General features: G+C 38.7%; 2 protein-coding genes across 2 annotated transcripts in view; both read left to right on the forward strand.

The window, feature by feature from the left end:
- The window catches only part of LRRC1 (leucine rich repeat containing 1), a 70,145-nt gene extending 66,562 nt beyond the window's left edge, over nt 1-3,583 (forward strand). The window contains exons 13-14 of the mRNA XM_002195293.5: nt 406-542; nt 2,362-3,583. Of these exons, the coding sequence (XP_002195329.1) occupies nt 406-542; nt 2,362-2,520 (296 nt within the window). The 3' untranslated portion in view covers nt 2,521-3,583. The remainder of the gene's footprint in view (nt 1-405; nt 543-2,361) is intronic.
- Nucleotides 3,584-3,724: 141 nt separating this feature from the next.
- MLIP (muscular LMNA interacting protein) overlaps nt 3,725-23,337 on the forward strand; it is a 133,241-nt gene continuing 113,628 nt past the window's right edge. Inside the window, exons 1-5 of the transcript XR_012054884.1 lie at nt 3,725-12,083; nt 14,226-14,459; nt 14,988-15,077; nt 15,755-15,829; nt 17,552-17,647. The gene's annotated coding sequence lies outside the window, so the exon portion shown is untranslated. The remainder of the gene's footprint in view (nt 12,084-14,225; nt 14,460-14,987; nt 15,078-15,754; nt 15,830-17,551; nt 17,648-23,337) is intronic.

Here is a 23,337-nt window from a genome sequence, read left to right on the forward strand (position 1 = left end):
GGATGTGTATGCCTAGCAATACTGAAAGGATGAGTTTAGGAAAAGCAATGATCCTGTGTTATGGAATGCCATCTAGGGAACTGGCTAATTGCAGCTGGCAGCCGTGTTCCACAAGAAAAGCATGTATAGTGGCAAATATATTAAATTACATAACCAGTACTCTAAAACTCTGAAACAGTCCAAGTACAGAAATACCTAAGTTATGCAGAAACAATTTAGTGTATGTACTTGATAAAAGAAAACTAATGCAAGTTTCTTACAAAATCAGTAGAAATAGCCACTTGTAGGTGTATTGGATGAGTGATTGTTCAGAAGTTGCAATTATGAACAATATAGCATGTTTGATTGTGTGACTTCACATGCGTGTTGCTGTAAATCTTGAGTTACTTGTCCCTGTTCTAACAGATAACCTACCACGATGTGGTGCATTGGAGAGTTTGGTAAATGAGATGTCAGATGAAACATGGAATGAGCGGGCAGTGAACAGAGTCAGTGCAATTCGCTTCTTAGAAGATGAAAAAGATGAAGAGGAAAATGAAATGGTATGTTTTCCAAGCCTTTGGATACTTCCAGACACTGTGACATTAATGCAGAAGTATAAAAAGTCTCTGAGCATTCTTGCTGTAAATATATCAGCTTGGACTGCATGCTGTGTGTGTACATTTGGAGAAGAAACTTCATGTTGGCTGCTGAAACTTTTTATGTTGACATTAAATGCCTTTGTTTTTTCTGCATTGCATATAACTTTTATATTCTGATGCAGGACAGTCTTCTGTTTTACTTTGTTTTCCTCTGTCTGCTCAGGATGTTTTCTTTTCAGAAAGAAGATAGGATCTTTCTCTGCTTCTGTGAAGCTTTACTGCCTGAAAGTATATAGGATCTAATTTAGTATTCCAGCACTCTGGCATGTGTCTCCATTAACTTTGCTATTGTTTGTCTAATTTCTATTTCCAATCTCTTTCGTGTTCTCTCTCATTCTTCTTTTTTTATTTTTTAACTCCACCATTTGCATTGAACCAACCATAGTGTACATAAACAGCAGGAGTGTTGCTAATTAGTTTCCCACTTAAAGGATGTGGGAACATCTGTCACTGTACTTATAAGACCTCTCCATTAAGTTGGGCTCTGCATATCCTGCAGATCAAAACACAACACGATCTGTAGTTTTACTGGCTTTTATTAACAATTAAAACTCCTTGTAAAGATTAACACTGCTTTAGTCATGTTTTTGACATGCTTGTCTGATGCTCTAAAATATTGCTGGTGGTCCTCATTAGATCTCAGCTTGAGATACTTCAGGGCACTGGTTGGATTATTGTAGTTTAAACAGTGACTACAAAAACTCTTACTTTAGTTTGGAAGTGAGCAAGTTAGGTAGCTGCTTACTCCAAAGCAGCAGAAACAAAATGTCTCTTAAGAGGCATGATTCACTAATAGGGAGTTCAGAATGATGCTGGGTGCTGCTTAACAGCTCTGCTAGCTTGAGAATGTCCATAGAGTAATGAGGGCTCATGTGTTGAAGATAAGTGCTTGATTTGCCTGATTTGAGGCAGGAACTTTCCAAGGGGAAAAAAGTTGATGATCTTACTGAGGAGAAGGAAGGGCAGATTTCTGAAGCAGTCTTGACCAAAGCACCCACGTGTGGGTCATCAGTTCTGCTGTCCTCTGCACAGTTTACATGCATGCCACTAAAAAGCAATTGCATGTATACATGTATTATATGTATATTGTATTTGTGGTGTTCTGTTGTCTCCAGCCTGGATGCTGACTGGAGTTTTTGTGAATCTTGTTTGCCTTGTAAAGGTTTCAGCACAATGATACACATTCTTCTGTCTAAGGTGGGAGAGAAATGCTCCCTCTCAAGGTGTTTGTTCTCAATTAACTAGAGAACCAGACTGTGTGGTGGGGCTGAAAGGCAAATGGAGCTCCACACAAACACTGTTTGAAACTGTAAAGAGATCTTGTGGGATTCTTTCAAAATCAGGTGAATGTTTTAAGTGTGATCTTAAATCACTTTGTATGGTTTTGGGAAGGAAAAAATCCCCAAGTATAGTTATGAAAGAATCTTCACTTCGTAACTTGTAATTGTACTTCACTTGAGTGGCTTTCAGATTAGTAGTCCAAAAGAGGACAAAATTTGCTCTTAGAGACTTCTCAAAACCACTTTCCCTGTCTTCATATACAAATAGCTTTTGATGTAATGCTCAGCACAGAACATTGTAGTTTGAAAAGGAAAAGGGGGGAAAAAAGGAAAAAAATTGATACTTACTATTTGGTATGTGAATGCTGAAGCCTTGTAAGTGTATGTTGTTTTTGCAGAGAGACAAAGGCAAAACCACTTATTGCACTGTTTATTTTTAGAGAACACTTCTAAGGCGAGCCACTCCACACCCTGGAGAATTAAAGAACATGAAAAAGACAGTGGAGAATTTACGGAATGATATGAATGCTGCTAAAGGACTGGATTCAAACAAAAACGAGGTCAATAATGCCATTGACAGAGTGACCACTTCTGTGTAGAGTTTCATATCCAGGTTTTACCTCCTGTGTCTTCCCCTGCTGTTGAAATGTTCCTGTCATCTCCTGGGACCTCACTGAGCCCCTTTTTGTTTTTAACCAGAACCTGATTCATCGTCTCCATACACATGAAACGTGCAGCCCGCTGGAAGAAAGTGCCTTATTTCATCCAGGCAGTGAACCAATAATTTCCAAATCAATATTGTAATTTTAATAGTCTTAGGCTTTTTTAAGTTTAATACACTACTGTATGCAGAATACAATATTTTTGTCTTAAACACAGGGGAAATAATGCTTTTCTTTTCCAGAGTGCTGGGATAGCTTCTTCCCAGTGGCTGGATGTGCTAGTGAGAAATATAGTTTTGTGGGAAATCGATACACTTTTTTATTTTTTTGGCAGCTCAGATGGTGTAAATTTTAAATTTTTGTATAGGACTTTCATAACAAGATGATGTATTTCACTTTTAAGAGAAAATTTATCTTGAGCGGTACATATTTTAGTATTTGTGGAAGAGAAAAAGTTTCATGGACAACTGTATTCATTTGTTTGTACCACCCATTGTGCCTTATTGTGTTTGGTATGTCATAGTAGTCTTAAATATAGCAATTCTCAAAGAAAGTGAGTAAATTTGGTCTCCTGCTTTAGATATGTTTTTCTTTTTGGACAGTAATTTGTTGGGAATTTTACGGCAGAGAACTTATGTTTATATTATGGGATCTTAGGTTGTGAAGCACAAATGTTAATTTTGTTGTAAACAGAATTAAGATGAAATGACCAAACTGCTATTGTTTATTACATAATGCACTCACACTTTAACTTAGTTGTATTGAAACATCTTGGTTTGGATGCCTTGTTGCATTGCAGTCACTAGAAATTCATGCTTCCATTGTTTTTTTTTTTAATGTGCCATCTGTAAAATAATTTGAAAAACAGCACGATAGACTTTCAGAAGCACAGTATGAAATTAGTTTTATGTATTACACAAGAAAGCATGATTCTTTAAAGTGCTTTGGTGGTTTTATAAACATTTATAAAACCGTAATAAAAACATCTTTAAAAGCTTCAGTAGATGTGATGTATCATTAAAACAGCAATTAAAGTATCTCTGCATTAATGCTGTCATTGTTACTGTGTTGCACTTGAGTTGTCCAATGCTGATTTCAAGGTCTTACTAAATCTGTGGGTTCTAATTTGTTTATAAAGGTAAGTATTAACTGAGTTGAATTCAGTAAATAACAACTTTGCAAAAGCCTGATAAAGACTGATGTTGATGTCTCTGGGTTCTGTTAATTTCACTTCCCCAAGATTCCTCATTTAATGGTTTTGCAGGAGAGTGCTGGAGGTTTGCAACTGTTAGGTCACTTCAGTGGTAGTGCAGTTTTATTGTTCTCAAGGGAGAGTTCTCCTGGTTATTCTTGGTAAGCTGCTATTAAAATAACACCAGAAAGAAAATCAGGTTTTGGTACAGCTGACTCCAGCCTTGGGTAGAATTTTCTTTTTAAAGTACTTACTGGAATCGACACAATAGAAGTTTAAAAATGTAGTAAACCCTGTGCCCAAGAAAGTAGCAACAAAGCCGTTTGAGATGAAAAGAAGTTCCTAAAAAAGACAGTTCCTAAAAAAGCCAAAGGCAACACGACTCTGTGATGCCAGTTTTTCATTTGGAGGCTGTGGCTTGTTTTGTTTTTAGCTTCTGCTCCATCAGCAAGATGAATGTTTAAAGGCTGGATTTGGGCCTTGCCTGACCTGCCACCAGATGAAAATTATTAATTGCCCTTACTACTCCTGATTATCTATTCCCTCCTGCTGCAGTCAGAACAAGACATAAATCTTGTTGCAGCTCTGGGATGTGCGCTGTGTCGCTCGGCCGCTGCTTTTTGTGCATTCCAGCAGGCTTGTGGAGGCTGCTGTAGCCCACAAACTCATCACAAGGCAAGCACTACTCGCTGCATCCACTTTGGCACAAAGTAACTTGTCAGCAGTCAGTATTTTTTACTTCAGTGATTTTTAAATTTTGGGGTGTTTTTTTGTAGTAGTGGAAGGAATATTTGTTGTGGTTTCTCTGGCTGCAGATGGCTATGTGGGTGATCCAGGCTGTTTGCCTTCATTTGGGACAGTTTCACATTCCTATACCCAGTGGTGGCTGGTATTGTCTCCTTGTGGTCATCTCAGCCAAAGATGGGTGGTATGAATTGCATATTGAAGGTGTTTGCTTCCACTCAGTTGTAAAAGAAAATTAATTGAGCTCAGTCTAGAATCCAACAATTGCTTAATGAGAGATTAGAGGAGCTGAAGTCCATCATCAGACCAGCCAGCTACTATCCCCAGAGGAATGTTGGCATTTCTTGCTTCTCACTGCCATCTCTCTTCACTTTGTTAACCTTTGTAGAGGAAATCTGGATTTTTGTTATGCTTTTTCAATCAGTATCTGGGAAGAGAGAAAAGAAGAGGTGTATTTTTCAGGTGTCTACAGTAATACTGTGTAGCAGTGTGTCTCATTAATGTCTTTTGTTTATGATTTTTGGTGAGGTAATTTGAGATTCTGCTCTGCTCCAGGTAGTTCAGCACTGTGTACAAGGTAGTGTAATGTTTGAGACTGGCAGTAAGTGTAGTTTCCAGAGTACACCTTGAGGTATGGCAACAGCTGCAAGTGGTATGGAATAAGAGCAGATTAAGTGTTTTTCAGGGCTGACAAGGTGCTTGGATTCTTGCTGTGCAAACAGAGAAAAGTAGCTACCCTCTCTCTCCTCCTAATGCTTGTTCAGAGTGACTTGCATGTTGTTCTATTTGATCAACCCTCCATCAGCCTAGACCTCAGGAGTCCCTCTCATCTCTTGAGTGATCCATGTGTGTGCCATTTTGTAGAGTGGTTGAAGTACCCTTCTCCACCCAACAGAGTTCATAACATGCCAGGCACTTTTAACTCTGTTTTATAGCCAGAAAAAGTTGATGACACGTGTTCTGATGAAACTATGTCTGTCCTTGAAACCATGAGCCATCTCCTCCCAGTATCTGTTTTTTTTTCTCTTGCTGATGCTGTGAGGAGCCTGCATAGTGAATATGATTATGACTTCTTTCTTTATAAACTTTTCCTTCTTTTCTTTGTCTTTTGAGAGGTGGGTTCAATGCAATGAGGCTACAAAATTTGCATGTTGTTTTATTAGCTATAAACAGGTAAAATCAACTGACCGCAGCGGTGGAGTGGATTTAATATTAACCTGCCAGTTACTGCATACAAGTTCTCTTTATTCAAAGTCACAATTCCGAATCTGAAAAGAATAGTAAGAAAAAGGCACTCTTGTACTACCGTAGTTAGTGTAGCAATGGATTTTTCCATGCCCTGTGTGTTGCTCCAGGCTTTCCCCACAACTTCCCACAAATTTATGTGTTGAGATTATTTTTCTGGCTTAAGTTCCATATTTTTGATAATCAGTGTATTGTAGGAAAGTGTTTACTGGAAACTTGCATAACACTGTTCTTTCCAGCAAGTGACTTGTTTGTGTCGTGCTTGGCCTGCTTCTGGTCTAGCACTGATGCTTTACCAGTGCTGGGTGAGCAGCTTTTTGCTGATTAGCTACTTAACAGGTTTCACTACTTGGAGCTCGTAATTTCAGCTTTAAAGAGAGAGTAGTCATGCCAGGAATTTAATTTTTTAAAAAAGACCAGTTTTTAGAGTATTGGTTGATGATATCCAGGTTTGCTGTAAATGTCAGCCTCCCACTGAGACAGAAGCATACTATTTATCAGAAATGTCTAGACCTTTTGTTAATGAAGAATGCACCACCATTCTTTGCCTTGACTTCGGAAAATAAAATTAGTTTTTTGATTGACTTGATAAGAGTGTTTCCCATCTTCAGTTTCTGACAAACATACAAATCTCTTTCTGTGCTTGGGTTGCTGTCAGGGAGTATTACAAAAGCTGTGCTTAAAGATCAGTAATTGTTTGGGGTGTTCCCTTTCTCCTGAAGCAATTGTGAATTCAGTGGGACAGCGCCTCCCTCTTTTACTGTAAAGTCAGGATTATAATCATTATTCCACCAGCTGAATGAAGAATGTGATTTTTTTTTCCCCAAAGTGGGTAGTACTTGTCTGATTTGAGCTGCCTCTCTGAGCTGCTTAGCAGGAGCCATCCTGTCTCCTCTTCTGGTGGGTGTTGGAGACACTGTTTGTTTTATTCCCTGTTGAGCAGTTCTTGTGGCAGTGGGCTGCTCAATCATGAGTTCTGCCAGAGCAGAGGGCTTGGAGGAGGGAGCTCAATGAGTGTAGCAGGACTGTGAGCTAACTTCAGGTGTGAGGGTTCATGGCAGTCTGGCTTTGAATTTGTAACCTGTTCAGGGTGTTTACCTCTAAACACTGTTGTTCCTAGTCCATTAACTCTGAGATCTTAACAAGTAGCTTACCTTTTCCCAGGAGAAGACCTCTCATGAAAATACAGTATCACTACTGTCCATGGAGAGAACTGTGGCTCCTCAGTGATGTTTCAGAGAAGGGTTTTAGCAAACCTTCCTCGGCATTAAAACCAGGAAATGGACACCTGGTGTACAGTAACCTTTGACACTGTGTCTCTGATGTGTTCCTCTGTTGCTGGGAATGTTGTCTTGGCTGAAATCTCTGATGTGCAGCTGGTGGTAACAGCCAAACACAAAATGTTAGCAACGCTCGCTGCAGAAGACCAGTGCTGACTGCAGTAACTTTCCTCAAGATCCACAGATGCACACAGAGCTTGGAAATGCCACTAAAGCATCAGCAGCTTGGATTTCAGTTTGTAAGCATCCCCAGTATAATGCAGAGAAGGTTTTAGTTGGACACAAAACTAATTAAATGCTTCAAAGTCTTATCTTCTTTTTCTCCTGAAGCAAACTTGGGCAAGTTGTGGCGGTGTGCTTGTGATGGAAACAGTCTGTGCTATGATCACTCTCAGGAACTTGCCAGTTTTACTCAGTCGCAAAATAAATGGGCTGCTTTAAATAATTTTGAAGTTCCTCATAGAAGATAGGATTATCCCATATTTCTGGAACATTAAACATTATAATCATGACTACATGATTACAAACATGAGTGAATTTCTTTCTAGTTTGTTAATGGCATCCTGGACTTCCACTAAGCAACTTAAAACCAAAACAAAATCCAAATTAACTAACAGAAAGGTTTGTTTGAGTATTACTGATGACATCATTCATAAGGGGAGAAAACCTCGAGTCTGAAGAGCATTTGCATAGTGGATGTTTTTAGGATAACGTACAGGAATTTTTAAAAATTGTATTTTCAGGAACTTAAATCTTAACTGAATAGTTAATACTCGAGTATCTGAGTTTGAAATTAAATTGTGTATTTACTGCTAGCAAAGTGTATATGCCTTGCTTCCATAATCAGTTCAGGCAGCTTTTACACTGCCTCTCCTCCAGTGGAAACATATTCAAGGATGCCTTTGTTTCAGTAGCATTTTGTTGAGCTTTTGTTTCATGTGAGTTACACAAAGCTTAGAAACAGTCTTTTGTACTTTAAAAATGGAATGAGTCTGAAATAGTTTTAAATTAGTAGAATACGTTATGTATGGTTGTACTTTGAAGCAGGAAAGTGTTTATGTTCTAGGAAATGCATTTTTAAGACCATTTTCTCTCCCATAATTGTGCTATTTAAGCAAATACTTTAAATAGAAAAATAGGTGAGAATGTGTGTTTGGGTTTTGAATTGTAGTAGCAAGTATATGACCATTCTAGGTAGCTGGATTCTACTTGCCAGTGGAGACCAGGCTGTGGCTGTAAGCAGCATGTTTCACTGTCACTGATTTCAGTGTGGTGCTTTCAGAGACATAGGTGGCTTTCATGTCTTGGCTTTTATTGTTAGGCTGTTTTGGATTCTCTTTCATTTACCAGAATGTTTTAGGGTGATACAATGCATTTACACACCTTTGTTTCTGGAGGAAATTTATTCTCTAGGGCATCTGTTAGTGAGATCTTATCAGAATAGACACCTTGTGTTTTATTAGAACAATTTGTCCTCTTAACTACAGGCATATGATACAGAGCAGTATGGAGAGACAGCCTTTGAAAAGATGAAAAACATGTTGAAAGGAGGTAAAAACGTCACTTGACTTGCTGGTGAAATACTGAAGCAAAATGATCTGTTACCAATCAGGTTCATTAACAGTGAAGGGAGAAGAAAAATGTGTTTCCATGGAACATAACTGCTGGGCTGATAAATATTTTTTCCCTCCAAACTTCTGATTTTACAAAAGAAGCAGTGTTACACTGCCCACATACCCACAAAGCTTAAAGTCCTAAATACGGAATTTACCTTATTCGTTTCATTTCAGTTACTTTTAAGAAAATGTAAATCTATGTGCATTTCACTTTGTATTTGCTGCTAATGACTGAAACCAGATGTAGTTTTAATCTTTTTGGGTCTTAGCTTCCCCACATATGAAACACAAGAAAAACTTCCAAATTTTTCTTGTGTAGTAAGAAGACCAATCTGTATTTACCAATTTACCAAAATCTGTAAAATTTTGTTAGGAGAACTGATTTTTCTTTCTTCATATTAGGATATTTGCCTGTAGCCTCCTGTCTCAAAGCATGGTCCTGTAGTACTTAATAAAATGAGAATGAGCTAATAAATTACTGGAAGTTTATTAAGAGAGCTTCATTTTTGGAGAACAAATCTGCTATCTGTTACCTCAAATAAATTGAAGGGTAATGGAAGCTTGTTGCACATCTATATCAGTTTTCATTAGTACATCAGAATAAGGAATCAGTTTTATTTTTGGCAGGGAAAACAAAATCCAGTAAAAACATCAGACTGAGAGGTTGAATTCACTATCTTATTTCCAGCCCCATCCCTTTTCTTTCATCAAAAAGGATCGAGTTGTAAAAAACAATTAGTGATTAAGATTTGTTTGCAAAATAATGTTAGCCTGGACTCACAGCAGTAGTATTCATTGGCTTGGTTTCTCCATTTTACTTTGTGGAAGTATAAGTCATGTGTTTTGCATATAGGAGGTACATGAAAATGTAGACTAAAGGGCATTTCTAGTTGTTTCATCTTTTGCTATTGATACAACCAAATAATGAAACTGCTTTCATAAAGATAATGTTATCCACAGTATTATGTAGACCTGGTGAAAATTCTTTGCCAGAATTGTTCTGTTGGTTCTATTTTACTTTGTAGTACTGTAGATCAAGAATATTAAATACTAAAATTTCTTGGGTTACAGGTGTTAAAGAGGTACTGAATTTTCCTTACAGCTGTATGTCACCATGAGGAAAAGCATCCTGCCATAGGAGAAGGCAGACAGGGAGCAGGAGTGCCCTGTAGCTCTGTGCTCCCAGCTGAACTGCAGGGGGCATAGGGATATAAAATCTACTGATGTTCATCACCGTGCTTCTTTGCATACAGGAGGCTGCCAGTGCAGCTGAGCCTGTGCCTAAAATGATGAAGGGATTGTCAGCATAAGCTTAATTTCAAATCTGTCTGTTACTTTGAGAGAATAGCCTTTTACTGGTTTTACAGAATTTGGCAGGCTGAGTTTGAGAAGCTGTTGTTTAGGATTAGGGATCAGGGTCAAACAAGGATGAGATGTTTTCTTGGAAGAAGTTAAATGCTTCACTGTACCCATGTTTATTTTTAGAGTGAAATTGCTTTATGACTTCCTAATGAGCTTAAAAGTTGACAAGGATTTAAGCTGTGTCGTGAAATACCCTGAATATTGAGAGATGGCACATTAGCTAGTCCAAGCTACTAGCAAACAATTTCACCTAGTGTACTGTTTATCTATCTGTCTGATTAGAATTGCTATCCCCCTAGTTAATATTCACAGAAAGCAAAGTTTCTGGTTAAGAGCACCCTATATTTCCTTATTTGAGAGGAGTGTGAAGAAATGTCAGGAGATATCCTGCCTTGCATTGTGAATTGTCAGGAGGAAAGGGAGCCACTGCTGTATTGTGATTTTTTGTGCTGCTTTCCCATTGATCAACTAAATTGACAATCAACTCCACTGTCCTGAGCAATGTGGTTTAGAATAACAAGAAATACGGGCTATTTACCAGCAAGTAGCTATATCTCTGAGTGTCAGTGCAGTTCAAAATGTGATTGAACAGCAAATTTCTTGCAGGAAAAGGCCAATCATGCCTTCCTTGTACAATACAAATAATCATGTGATGGGGTTATAATCTTTTCAAGACTCACAGAAGGGTCTACACAAGACGCCACGATACTGTCCATTTCCATTTCCTAGTATTTTCAGCCATCCTAAAACTGAGAGAAATGAAGAATCCCAAGAGGACGACCTTCTTTGGCAGCTGAAGATGAATCAGTGTGTCCAGCATGAACAGTCTTGTCCTATCCTTGTCTTTTTCCACCTTAGATCTAATAGAGATTGTGACATCTGGGTTGCTGTTAGCAGTAGCATATCTGTGTGTTTGTGTATGTGAACGTAACCGCTCTGTATTTAAATAGGAAAACTGAAACTTAAAGTACTGTTAAATCTGAATCAAATACTTGTTAAAACATGTGAAAGTCACCATATTCTTCTGATTTCCCACCACAAGCTTGCTGCAAATTGTATTTGTTAGTTTGTTTTCTCCATTGATGTATCTTATTTTTTTGGCATCAGGCTGCTTTTTGCCATTGGATTTGTATTACTGTAAGAAAATGCAGAAGTGAGATTTAAAGAAAGCTTCAAAGAAAGATAAAGGTTACTTTGAAAAATTACTTCTAAAATTCAGTGAAATTTAGGTATGTAAGCAACCTTGACACAACTTTGTCATGTATAAACTTCTGAGCGAGAAAGGTGGAGTATTTTGGATGCCAATAAGTAATGGGCATTTTGGGATATCTGAACTATAATCACTTTGCAAATCAGCAATCCTTAAAAGATCAATTAAGTGTTGTGCTTTCTATTGGTACCATTCAACAAAAGAAACATTTTATTTACTGAATAATGAAGAGGGGAGTGACTTAATAGCTTTTTTTTTAACTCAGGTAATGGGATGAGATGGTCACCGAAGGTCTAAGTACTCTTGTTTGTTTTCTCAGTAGTACACTTTATTGAAGACTGTTGTCGATCATTAATTCTTTACGAAGCTGAAGGTAGGCTTGGTCCCATGTTCTTATAAGTCCTTAAAGGCTTCCACTATTTTCAGCAGCCTCTGCTTGCTCTTTGTATCACCAGTAATGCCCATTAACTGCCAAAGTGTCTTTGTGGGACTGAAGGTACTTCTAAGGGTAAAAATGGGAAATGCAGTATTTGCAAGAATCTAAAATACCTTGCAGAACTTGCCAGACAGTGTCTGCACTTATATACCTCAATTGCTTTCTTAAAAATCTGTTCATTGCCTTTTTTAAAATGTCCTCTTTCTCTCAGGACTCTATTAAGTGGCTTCCCAAGTCTCCTAAACTGTACAGTGGCCATAACTGGAGCTCCCAAGGCTCTCGCTGGGCCTCGTTGAAAGGGAAGGAAGGTTTTCATGGTGGTAACCTGTACAAATTCAGCTCTGCTAATGGAAAATGGAGAGAAGGAAGGATCAGTCCTGAGCAAGAAGCAGAGGAACTCGAGGATCCTGATGATGTAAGTACTCTTGAATCAGGAGAAACAGTGTGGATCTGTGAAGAGGCTGTAGCTGCTCACACTGCTGTGCAGCAGAGCACTTTGGGTTTGAGGAACCTGCACTGCTTATACTCTCATGCCCTTGCTTGTGCAGAGGGTACAGAGCTATGTTCAATGTTTTATTCCTTCACTTTGCTTGCAATTAATTCATCCAACCCTCAAGAGTACAGTTTGACCTGCAGGTTAAGATGAGTAACCTGAGCAATGATGAGACATGTTTTTTTACGTTACTCCTACTTATGCCCCCAGTTACCAAGCTCCCTCCATCTCTTTCAGGTAAGTGGGTTGCTGGCAGCGCTTGGGGCTCAGCATCTCCCTAGACCTGGATGGTAGAAAAGTGAGGTTGCAGTGCTCCTCCACTGCATGTTAATTTTGGGTGATGCTCTTCCAGGATGCTGATGTCTGTGAGCCCCTGCCTGCTGTAATTTCTCCAGCCTGTGCATGCCAGGTGTCTGTCACCTGTGCTGCAGTCTGGCTGTCCTCTTGGTCCTAGCCAGGGAAAAGGAGGTGGTCATTGCACTTTTGCAGCCTTTCCCTTTCAGGGCATTGCTTGCCATTCTTCCTGATGTTAGCTGGGAGATGAGGCAGGAACTGGGGCTCCTGCTCCTCTTCCAGGACCTCTGCTTCCTTCCTAGCCCCTGTGAGTGCTGCTGGTGTGCCCCCGCCTGCAGCCCCCAGTCCTGGCTCTTGCTCATGGCCTTCATCCCCACAGCACCGCAGACGTGTCTGGGTTAGTCAGCCTGGCACTGTTAGGAGATATCTCTCTCAAGAGAAGAAAGGCAATGAATGTTTTATGTGAGTCAAAGCTAAGCAAATTCCCTTTTAAGTGAAAATCGGAAGCAATCATGCCTTGTGTGCTTTCCCTGGGGTTGGCAATGCTTCTTTCCATCCCAACCAAAAAGAGATTGTGGGAAAGTGCCAATATAGATTGAAAAACAAACTGTCCAGTGAGGTTCTGCACAGCTGCTCAAGGTAATGCCACTGCCTTTTATTTTGATATTAAACTTCTAAGCTTAGAAAAACACTTACGGGGTTTATTTTCAGAGGTGTTGATGCGTGTTTGCTGCATCATTTTACTGCTGACAGAAGATAGAAGGGTTTGGGCAATATGAAGATCTGATTTGACATGAACCCATCAAATAAGGAGAAAAAAATCAGCTAAATATAAGTAAAGCATTCCTAAAATGTGAACAGAATTTGAGATTGTGTCTGAATTTAATTTAACCCTTTGCCAGGAATTACTGATAGCTGGAAAACATCACTATATTTTGCAGTCAAACTTATCTGAAGTTTTAATTGTTTAGTGGTTGTATTTTAATTGTGTATTTCTCTCTTCAAGCCCTTGTGGTTTAGCTAAACATAGGGTGACATTGTGAGCTCTTCACTGCATCTCTGAGGAGGTTAACCCTAGGGCCTAGAGTAGGCTTTAGTATGCACCACCTTTGAGGTTCCATTTCCAGAGGACTCCTAAATCATTTAAGTTTGCAGGTCTCCACTCACTGCCATTTGCAACTGAAGTCAATCAAATGACTGAAACGAAGTCTTAGATATGTAGATGCAAGGTAGGGGCTTGCCTTCCCTCTCACAGCTATGCTACCAAAATGGAATGTGAGTTTTGAGGACCTGTAAGAAGTGTTTTATTTTCTGTATGGAAATAGCTTACCTTTGCCTTGTGTGTGTGGTTCCTTCCCCCAGAACTGTGGATTCAGTGCTATAGAGCTGCCAGAGGTTGTCCAAAATAGTCTTGTTCTCATGCTCTGTCATTTTCACAGGACATTGCAGGATTTATGCACATATGGATATGTGTGTGTTACATGTGCTTGTGTTTCCAGGGAACCTAGTGAAAGGCTATACGAAATCCCAGTCCTCTCCCTGTTCCCTCAATTTCAACCCCAGTGTTGAGGGCAAAACATGCCCAGAGAAATAATGGTAAAAGAAACTTTGTATGTTTGCTGTAAAGCTCCAGTTTTGTCTTCAGTGAAATAAATTCTATCGTACAGCAATGTGAGCGTGAGGAACAAGTTCATGTTAGCACGGGTAAGGTCTGTGTTTCAGATTCTCCTTGCTGTTGCTGTGTTTACTTTTTTTATCTTTAACCCTCAGGAACCTATTTCCAAGTTTTCTGGCAGCCTTTTTGATAGCAACGAAAGCATGCGAGATCAAAGAAATACCAGAACAACGCTTCAAGAAAAGCACAAGTTGGCAATGAGAGGGAAGACTCTTCCAGGATCTAACAGCAGGGTGCAGCCACCGGTGCCAGCAGCCGGCAGCTTCCCCGGCGAGAGCGGCCGGGCCGCGGAGCTGCGGGTGCTGGATGTGCCGCAGCCCCCACTGAAGGTGTGGAGCTGCTGCGTGGGCTGGGCTTGCTGCTGCTGGGGGCTCTGCATGTCTGTGGGGCAGTCCCTGTGTCTGTGGGGAACTCCTCTTGGGTGAGGCAGTTCATGAAAGATGCAAAGAAGGGAGGACATTGCATGGCAGATATCATGAGGCTTACCTTAAAGAGAGTAAGCTGAGGGTTGTCATTGCTCCCCACAGCTTACATGGAAAAAGAATTTCCCATTAAAAAACCCCAATAAAGCCCACTTTCCTTGTAGTCATGTATCTCACTTTATACATGCAGCTTTGGTATTGTGAGGCCAAGTCAAAGGTAAGTGCAGGTGGGCACTGAGCTGAGTCTTTGTTCAGTCCATGGTTTCAAAGCAGTGGTGATAATTCTTGTATGTGCCAGTGTTGAAGTGTAGGCTGGGCTCTCCAGGGGCAGGTCTGCTGGTGTTCAGAGTGGGAGGTAGATTTTCAATGCTCACATAATTAATAGGCAATATTTTTGATTAATCAGGTCACTTAACCATTATAATTCTTTTCCAGGTGACCATTACGGTGTGCAGTCAATTGGGGAGTCTTGGTATTAGCATTGCTGGTGGAAAGGGCTCATCTTCATGTAAAGAAAGTGACGAGGTGCATTTCAATATTAAAAAATTATCTAGTGATTGTTAGGAATAGACTGATGAGTAGTTCCTTGAGTTATTGTGTTTTGTTGTTTGCTTTCTGAGAGTGTCCTTCATGTAACATTTCCATTTTTCTAAAGCTAACAAGGGTAAACATAGGTAGCTTATTTCCCAGAGTAGGATCTGGCATTAGATTTCGATGGACAGCTCCAGAAAGGATGATTTGGGAGAGATGCCCGAATGTAAACCAATGATTTTGCAAAGGCAACATGATGGCTGAAACGTTGTCTAATTCTCGTTTTCTGCCTCAACTTAGGGTCACTCCCTTGGCAATCCACATGCCTCTCCCATCTCATTTGCTCATTCCCAGGAGCTAACTTGATTTGAGAGAAATATTTCACACATTTTCTCACTGATTGATCTTTTAAATAAATCTTTGTTTTCCAGTGCGTTCCCCATGGCACAGTGTAAACAATTACTGACTTTTGTTCATTGTTGTATGTGTCAGCTGTAGAGGCTTTTTTTTTTTTTTGTCTTGCTAATGGGCTAGACATTTAGTTTTTAATTTTATGGAGGCAACAAAACAGTAAGTCTTGAAAATTAATTACTTCCCGTTTGTTTTTTACATCATTGGGAGTACAGCGGGAGAAACTTGTCACTTCTGAAACCTATGTTTTGTGTTACCAGGGGATCCTGATTGCACGGCTGCAAGATGGTCCACCAGACTTGGCTGGTGTACAAGCAGGAGACAGAGTGGCTGAGGTAGATGGGTTGTTTGTCACTGTGGAATGTGTTCTCTTGTTGTCTTTAAATCAAATCACTTAGAGTTGGGGAACCTGACATCCAGATCTAGGGCTTGCCTTAGCTTTTTAGATAATTGCCATTATGAGGAAATTATAATAACATTAAATTGTTGTATTCCTTCTTATTATGTTGTAGTTGTCAGATCTTTATGTTCATAGTGCTTAACAAAATATTATTCACTTAAATGAATGATTTACAAAGGAAAATAATGGTCTTAGTAAGTGGTTACGTAAATATAAATGCTATATTTGATCCAAGACGCTTTCTTGTGACAAGGTATTAGATTTACTAGGTAAGTTGATTGCAGTTGCAACAAAGAACTAGGTGAGCTTTTTTCCCTAGGGTAATTTTTGGTGGGATAAGAACAGCTCAAAGTAACTACCCTGATGGAGGCTTGCAGTGCCAAGGGATAAATGTGCCCCTCAGCCTGCTCCACCTCAAGCCTCATCTTTCCTAGCAGAAGCCACATTCTTGAGCTTCAGAATTTCCCAACAACAATGGGGGGAAAATGGTCACATACAGTTTTGTGTTACATACTTTTGATGTACCATTTGGTATCTACCTGCTGAGAATGGTGGAGTAGGAAGAAAACCTCTACAAAATTACTTTAAGGTGAAACTGGTCCATATTTTTTTTCAGCTCTTGTTCTCTTATACTGTCATTTATACTTGGTTAGATTAATAGTTTTTATTCTAGCATGGTCAATGTTGAATTAAGGTGGGATAGAGCAAGCAATATTGTATGTCTGTTAAATTGTCAGGAATAATGATACTATCCGTATCAGCCAAAGACTCATGATAAATTAATATACTAATTTTGTAAAACTATGCTATAGAGTTATTAATAGAGGGTGGTGTTCCATAATATGTAAATATTGTGTTAGTTTGACAGTTCTTAAAAGGTTAATTGTAGATAAACATCTATATAATTTTACATTTTTTCTTTTATGAAAGGCATTGTAACAAATGGGAGAGAATGTAAATAATTCTCTACACATTTCACCTTATCATATGATTGGGGGAAAAAAACAGGATTTTTAGTTGCTGTACCTTTACCTTCTGAGCAGAATTTCTGGTCAAGTTAGTATCTTAAAAATCAACCCCATTGCTCAGGTTCCTCCATGAGGCTATAATTAATTATTTATTTTGGGGACTATTTGGAATATACTTTGTGTTAATATCTGTTCACTTAATCGATAGTGAAACAAGTAAAAAAGAAGAAATTTCTGTTCCAGTCTGTTCTACCCTGCTGTTTTTGTACAAATAGTTAGGATTTCTCCATCTCCCACAAGATGGCAGAATCATTCATCTGTTTAAAGAATGTGGAAAACAACTCTTTGCTTTTTTTTTGTGTCTGTGTGTGACGAGAAGGAATTAATGAGGTGTGCTATAGAAATACTGCTGTTTTGACCACAAGACTAATCTGTGTACAAATAACAAGCACTTTCCTCTTGGCATTATGTGTAACAATTTCTTATTCTTGAACTGGTAATTTCAAGAGTTCAAATATAAAATTCACCAAAAATGGGAAGCAACAAGAATTGCAATTTTATTTGCTTTTGTTGTTCAACCACATGTAGCAATAGGGCCAGGTGTTTGTATACTAACTTGAGAGGGAGGGAACTCCTCTTCTTAAACAAAATTCAGAATAAAATTTTATTTCTGGTGTTTTCTTTTAAAGGCAACCTTTGTTTCAGAGCCTGCTGCCCTTGATGCTGGTCCTACTGAAGCTTCCCCCAAGGCCAGCCCCTCCCCAGCAGTCAACCATGTCATAACAGTAAGTAAGATGGCCCCAGTAAATAACAGGTCACTCTTACCTGAGAAATTTGTGTTGTCTTAATATTTTTGTTGTCTTTATATGAATGCTAGTAAAGACTGACACAGAACTCAACACATATCAAAGATCAGATACCATACCAAGCATATAGATGGCTGTCACTGCAGCTGGGACATGGCTTCTGGAGGAGCTCAGCTCCTGGGTGAGCACCCACATAGCAGAGCAGAACTTTTGAAGCACTGTGGTTTAGGGAACTTAGGGTGGTGTCCATTCCCCCCAGTCTGAGTCATTCTGTTGTCTGGACTCTGTCTCTAGCTAATGGAAGGAGCTGCATTTCCAGGGTCCCTCTTTTAGGAGGGAGAGGGTGAACTGCTACCTGGAGGTGGCCATTTTCATCTTCTGATGGGAGGGGGAACTTGTGTCACAGGCTAAGACATGCCTATATTTTAGGTGGCTGGTGAGAGAAAGCCTACTGCACATGTCACAGAAGGCAACAGCTGAGCCTGCAGGGTGGCTCTTAGAAATCCGCTTTTCTGAACTTCTCTAGCAAGTTCAACTCTCTGAAGACATACTGTAATCTTGGTCTTCTATGTGCACCACTGAAACTATGGCTTTACTAGGAAGATACAATAAGATCAAGGTATCTGAATAATAATTAAGGTCAAAAAGCATCTTACTTGTATGGAGCTTGAAGTACCAGGAAGCAGCAACTCCTTTTCCTATGGCAAATGCCAGAGGAATGCTTTGTTTGATTCCTCTTCTTTCAGTTTTTGTTAAATCTTTCTCCATTAATACCATTCACAACTCAGCTAATGGCCCAAAAGTGAAAATATGTCTATTATATAAAAGACTATAATCAAAGATCATATCAGTTTTTATTAACCATTTAGATAACTAGTGTGATTTGTTAGTTGACTGAAAAGGGAGCAAACAGATCATGCAACTGTTTTTGTCTGGTTTCCTCTGTTAGTCACTGTTTGACATATTGACCTACAGTTCTTGCCCACAAGATGGACTAAGAAAGGCTTTCCCTTCTATTAGCTGCTTAAAGAAACTTATTTTAAGGCCTCTGGCCTCCAACATCATCTTGAGATCATGATTTAGACCAGTTTTATTTTCCAGCTTAAAACACTTCCATCAGTTTGGCTTTTTTTTTTTTTTTTTTTTTCTTTTGTTCAGTTTTACCTGGTAGCTGTTTTTTAGTCTTTTATCAGCATTGCAGGAAACATGAGGCTCCCTGTTAGAGGAGAACCACACCTTGGAAGGTTTAGTCATACATTGGAGGTGGCATGGATCGGTTGCCGTAGTATCTGAATTCTAGTATTTTCATCCAAAAAGGAGAAATTACTGTATTTTTATGTTGTATGCCTCCCTTTAAAGTTCTTCAATTGTAGTGGGGGGAGAAGGCAGATTAGACTGAGATACTTAACTTGGAGCAGAGTACTCAGAGGGAGTCAACTGGCTGACTATGTTCCGAGTGTCAAAAGTAATCAGTGTGCAAGTTCTTTTGTGAAGAAGCATTTGTATTTCTGGTTTTGCTTCTTTTGAAATAAAAATCTTTGTGCTGTAGCAAATGATATGTTATTTCCTGTAACCTGGATCAGCATTCATCAATTTTAGGGATTATGGGCGTGTGGGGAGTATCCTGCTGACTTAGGGCTGCTCAATTCCTCATCTGTTCTCACTTTGAAGTTCCTCTTATTCCTCAGTAACTGAAGGAAATCTTATTATCTGAAAAATGTTTAGAGCCTGGCTTCTCATGGAGGACTTGCTTTGCATTTTCAGATAAGCAGGTGGCAGTAGGACCTTAATGCAGAATCTTCTTCTGTGCTAGGAATATAGGAAGGTTCATTTCCTTTGTGTTTCTGATCAGGTTTCAATAGAAGATGTGTCTACATCAAGGAAGGGAAGGATTGAAGCATAATGGCAGAGAAAACAGAGACTCCTATTACTATTCTGCAAAAACTGAGTATGTGCCAGATGGTGTCATATTTCTTCTCCCTCTCTTCCATGTCACCATCCTGCTTTCCAGCAGATACTATCTTCATCTGTTTGTTTTTATTGCATTTTAATAAACATCCTCTTTGCATATGCTTTCTGTGATAATATTTGTCTCATTCTTGCTAGCCACAGCCCACCCCATCTCTGAGCCAGCTGCTCTGGCATTACAACAGGCAATGCTGCTGCCAGGTTCAGGTTTCCTTTCTGTTTCCACAGGCTTGGTTGCTCTAACTGTTTCTAAAAGGCTCACGTAATTGTTAACTCATCCAGCCAAACTCAATTTCAACCCCTTTGTGTCAGCTTTAAGATTTCATGACAGTGTGAATGACCAGTAATTAATTGGACAAACGAAATGTTCTTTCACAGTGAGTCATTGTTTTGCAAAGGAAAAATGAGAATCTTCCTTGGTTTTAATTATAATTGAGTATTTTGCTGACATGTAGATAGAGGGCTCAGAACTTTAATTACAAGTAGATAGTTTTTACATACAGTATTTTATAGACTTGCCTCAGTTATGCTAATCACACCTCAAAAACATGAAAACATATTTTACTTTGTTTTATATATGTATTTAAATTGAACTTAAATTTAAAAAAAATCAGGGATATAAACAAATGCCCATGCTGACTTTAACAGAAGGAATTCTGTTTAACAGAATTCTGACTTTAACAGAAGGAATTCTGACTTTAACAAAAGGATTCTGGAGTCTTCATTTAATTTTTGTTGTTTCCTATCCATCCTCTCAAATATAGAGCCAACTCTTCAGAATCTTTCTCTATCATAAATATTTTTATTCAACCACTGACTGAAATTCCCAGAGGATTTTGTCTGACTGAATGGAGAGTGTTGACAGGTTTCAGCATCTTCTATAATTTTGTAACATGCATCATCATGCCATCTTCTTTGACTCATTTTTGGGGCTATTAACATAATAAGGATATTAGATAGTTTGTAATTAATATCAAGTCTTCAAGATACTTTAATATAGTATTTAACTTAAATTGTTAGCATATTCTTTGATTTAATTTTATGCCTTTGCCCTGGGAATTTCCTCAATAGTATCTTTTCATATAGTTCATCAGGAAAACAAGTATCACTGATACTAAGATTTTCAAGGAAGGTTAAAGTAAGAGTTACCAATTAAAAGTGATTGTGTGAATAAATAAATAAATAAAAGATGAAGCTTATAGTACTGAAAGAATCTGAAGAACTTCTTTAGAAGGCTAAAAAAGCCAAATTTTTTGGCTCCTCTGTTGAAAATGCAGAGATACCAAACATTCCTAAATCTGCAAAAAAAAACCCAAACAAACAAAAAAAACCCCCAACCAGACAAGTGTACTAGAACCTGTAACATGTATCTAAATGAAATCCTCTTGTGCCTGCAGAAAATGCATAAGCAGATAAACCATCTCCCACAGTATTCAGTTGCTGGTCTCCTGCCTTTTTCTCATATTGTTCATATGCAAGTTGTGAGAAATCTGACATGGATGAGAATCCCAGAAGATCTACCTTCTTCATTTCCAGGTGATAAAGACTTTTCAGGAAAAAACCTTGATCCACTTACATTAGTTAAAAATCTTTAAAAATCTAGTTATCAAACCCTTTCTTTATTCATCTGAGCATGTCCTAAGCATATCAGAAAATTGAAATCATACAACATAAAATAAAACTTTTGTTTCTTTAATCATTGTCTTACTTTGTTGAATTTTAAAAGCAAAACCAGTGGAGTACTCAGGTCAGAGAAGCAGTATAAAAGGAGACAACTAAAGTGAGATTCAGAATGTCCTTATCATGAACAAAGCCAGGTTTCTTCTTAAGCTTGTTTCAAACAGTAAAGACCTTGCTCACATCACATACAGTGTTTGACTGACCTATAGCACCATAAGGTCTACTACTTTAAGTTTCTTATGAGGAATTGCTTTATCCATTCTCCAAAACATTTTCATGACTCTTTTAATCTTGTCAGCTAAGGGTGTTGGTGATTTTATGTTTTTTTTTTTTCTTTTTTCTATTTTGACAAGCTAAGTTTGTTTTAGAAGTCAGGAATCTAACTCTCCACAGCCTTGCATCTTGTGCAGGTTTACATACATTTGCAAAGAAGCTTGTGAGCCTTCTTGGGTAGCTCACCTTAGTCATCGTGCGAGCTCCAGTGGAGTGTGAACACCCATGTGCCATGTGATTGCCTCCTCCATTTCATCTCCTAGTTTGCTTCTGCTTTTATCTGAGCAACTGAGTATTTCTGAGTCACGATGAAAGATGGAAGATAAAAGGTGTGAATCGTAGACACTGTGTTTACCTCCATAGTGTAGTGGTTAGGGAACTTATTTTGTGAATTTGAAATTAAGTTCCTGCTCCCAACAAATGCTTCTGTTTGCACAGTGTCTCTTTTTCCTCTCTTCCTTTTAAGTGTTCTTCTCACACACTCAGTCAAAACTGACTCATTTCAAACTTTAAGTTCTTGGATTTTGCAACGCTTGTAATTAACAATGCTAAATAGCAAAAATCTTTTAAAAGGACAGGACATTAATTGATCTTTTCAAGTTACCATATTAAAATACTTCCAAGTTGGAGAAAATCTACAAAATGAGCCCATCTTATGGTAGACAATATAAGCACTGCAGACAATATAAGCGAAAACATACAAAAGATAAACAGACTCAAGCAAGCACCTTGAACTGTGCTGTAGGATAGAATATTATTTGAGAATAAAAGAGAATAAGTATTTAAAGAGCTACATAAATGATAAGCAATGTCCTCCCTTGTGAAAGGCATCCTCATGGACTCTGGGAGTACTGCAGGGGAAGAGCCTGAACTGAGTTCCTGCAGGCTTTCAGACAACACTGCCTTTCACAGATGGCAGTGAGTTTTCTTCAAAAAATCAAAGGTTGGCAACTTGGACCACGAGTAGCACTGCTTATGCTTTTTAAGTCTCCTGATGTGGTTAGAGCAGTGCATTTTCTTTGATGTGTTCATAGCATCAGGCCATAAATGATTACACACTTCTATGAAAGCACTTATATGAAAATCTTTAAGTCAGGTTCCAGTGTGAGGGAAGTCACTATCCAGTGGTACATTCAAAGACGAAAGAAATGGAGCAAGGACAATTTTTCATACACAATTTGAATCATCATGCCTTTTGTGTTTGACAACATTGCAGATATGACATGATGAGGATTGATCTTCCATTTTTGTTGTGAGTTGACAGAGCTCCATCTTTCATGCCTTGTGCATTGCCCTTGGGAGGCACTTGGCAGAGAGCAAGAACAGAAAGGAGCTTTGCTCTAAATGTGACATGACCAAATGTTATATATACTGCATGCTGGAAGACAGATGAAACATGCAAGATGTTCTCTTGCTATTCCAAGAAGTCGAGAAAATCCTCAGTTTTAAAACTGGGCTGTAAAATATATCAATATGTAGAAAATTCACACAGAGGAAATTTCCATAAAATCATAGGTTTGGGTCAGAATGTACCTTTAAAGGCCATCTTGTACCCCACTTGTAGTGACCAGAGACATCTTCCACTAGAACAGATTGCTCAGAGCCCTGTCCAACCTGTCCTTGAATATTTCCAGGAATGGGGAATCCACGCCTCTCTGAGCAACCTGTTTTAGTGTTTTACTGCTTGTCAGGTTCATTGAATTTCAGGAAATCACACTGAGCTGAATTAGATTTTGAAGTATATCACT

This window comes from Taeniopygia guttata, chromosome 3 (assembly GCF_048771995.1).
Source record: "Taeniopygia guttata chromosome 3, bTaeGut7.mat, whole genome shotgun sequence".
Classification (NCBI taxonomy): domain Eukaryota; kingdom Metazoa; phylum Chordata; class Aves; order Passeriformes; family Estrildidae; genus Taeniopygia; species Taeniopygia guttata.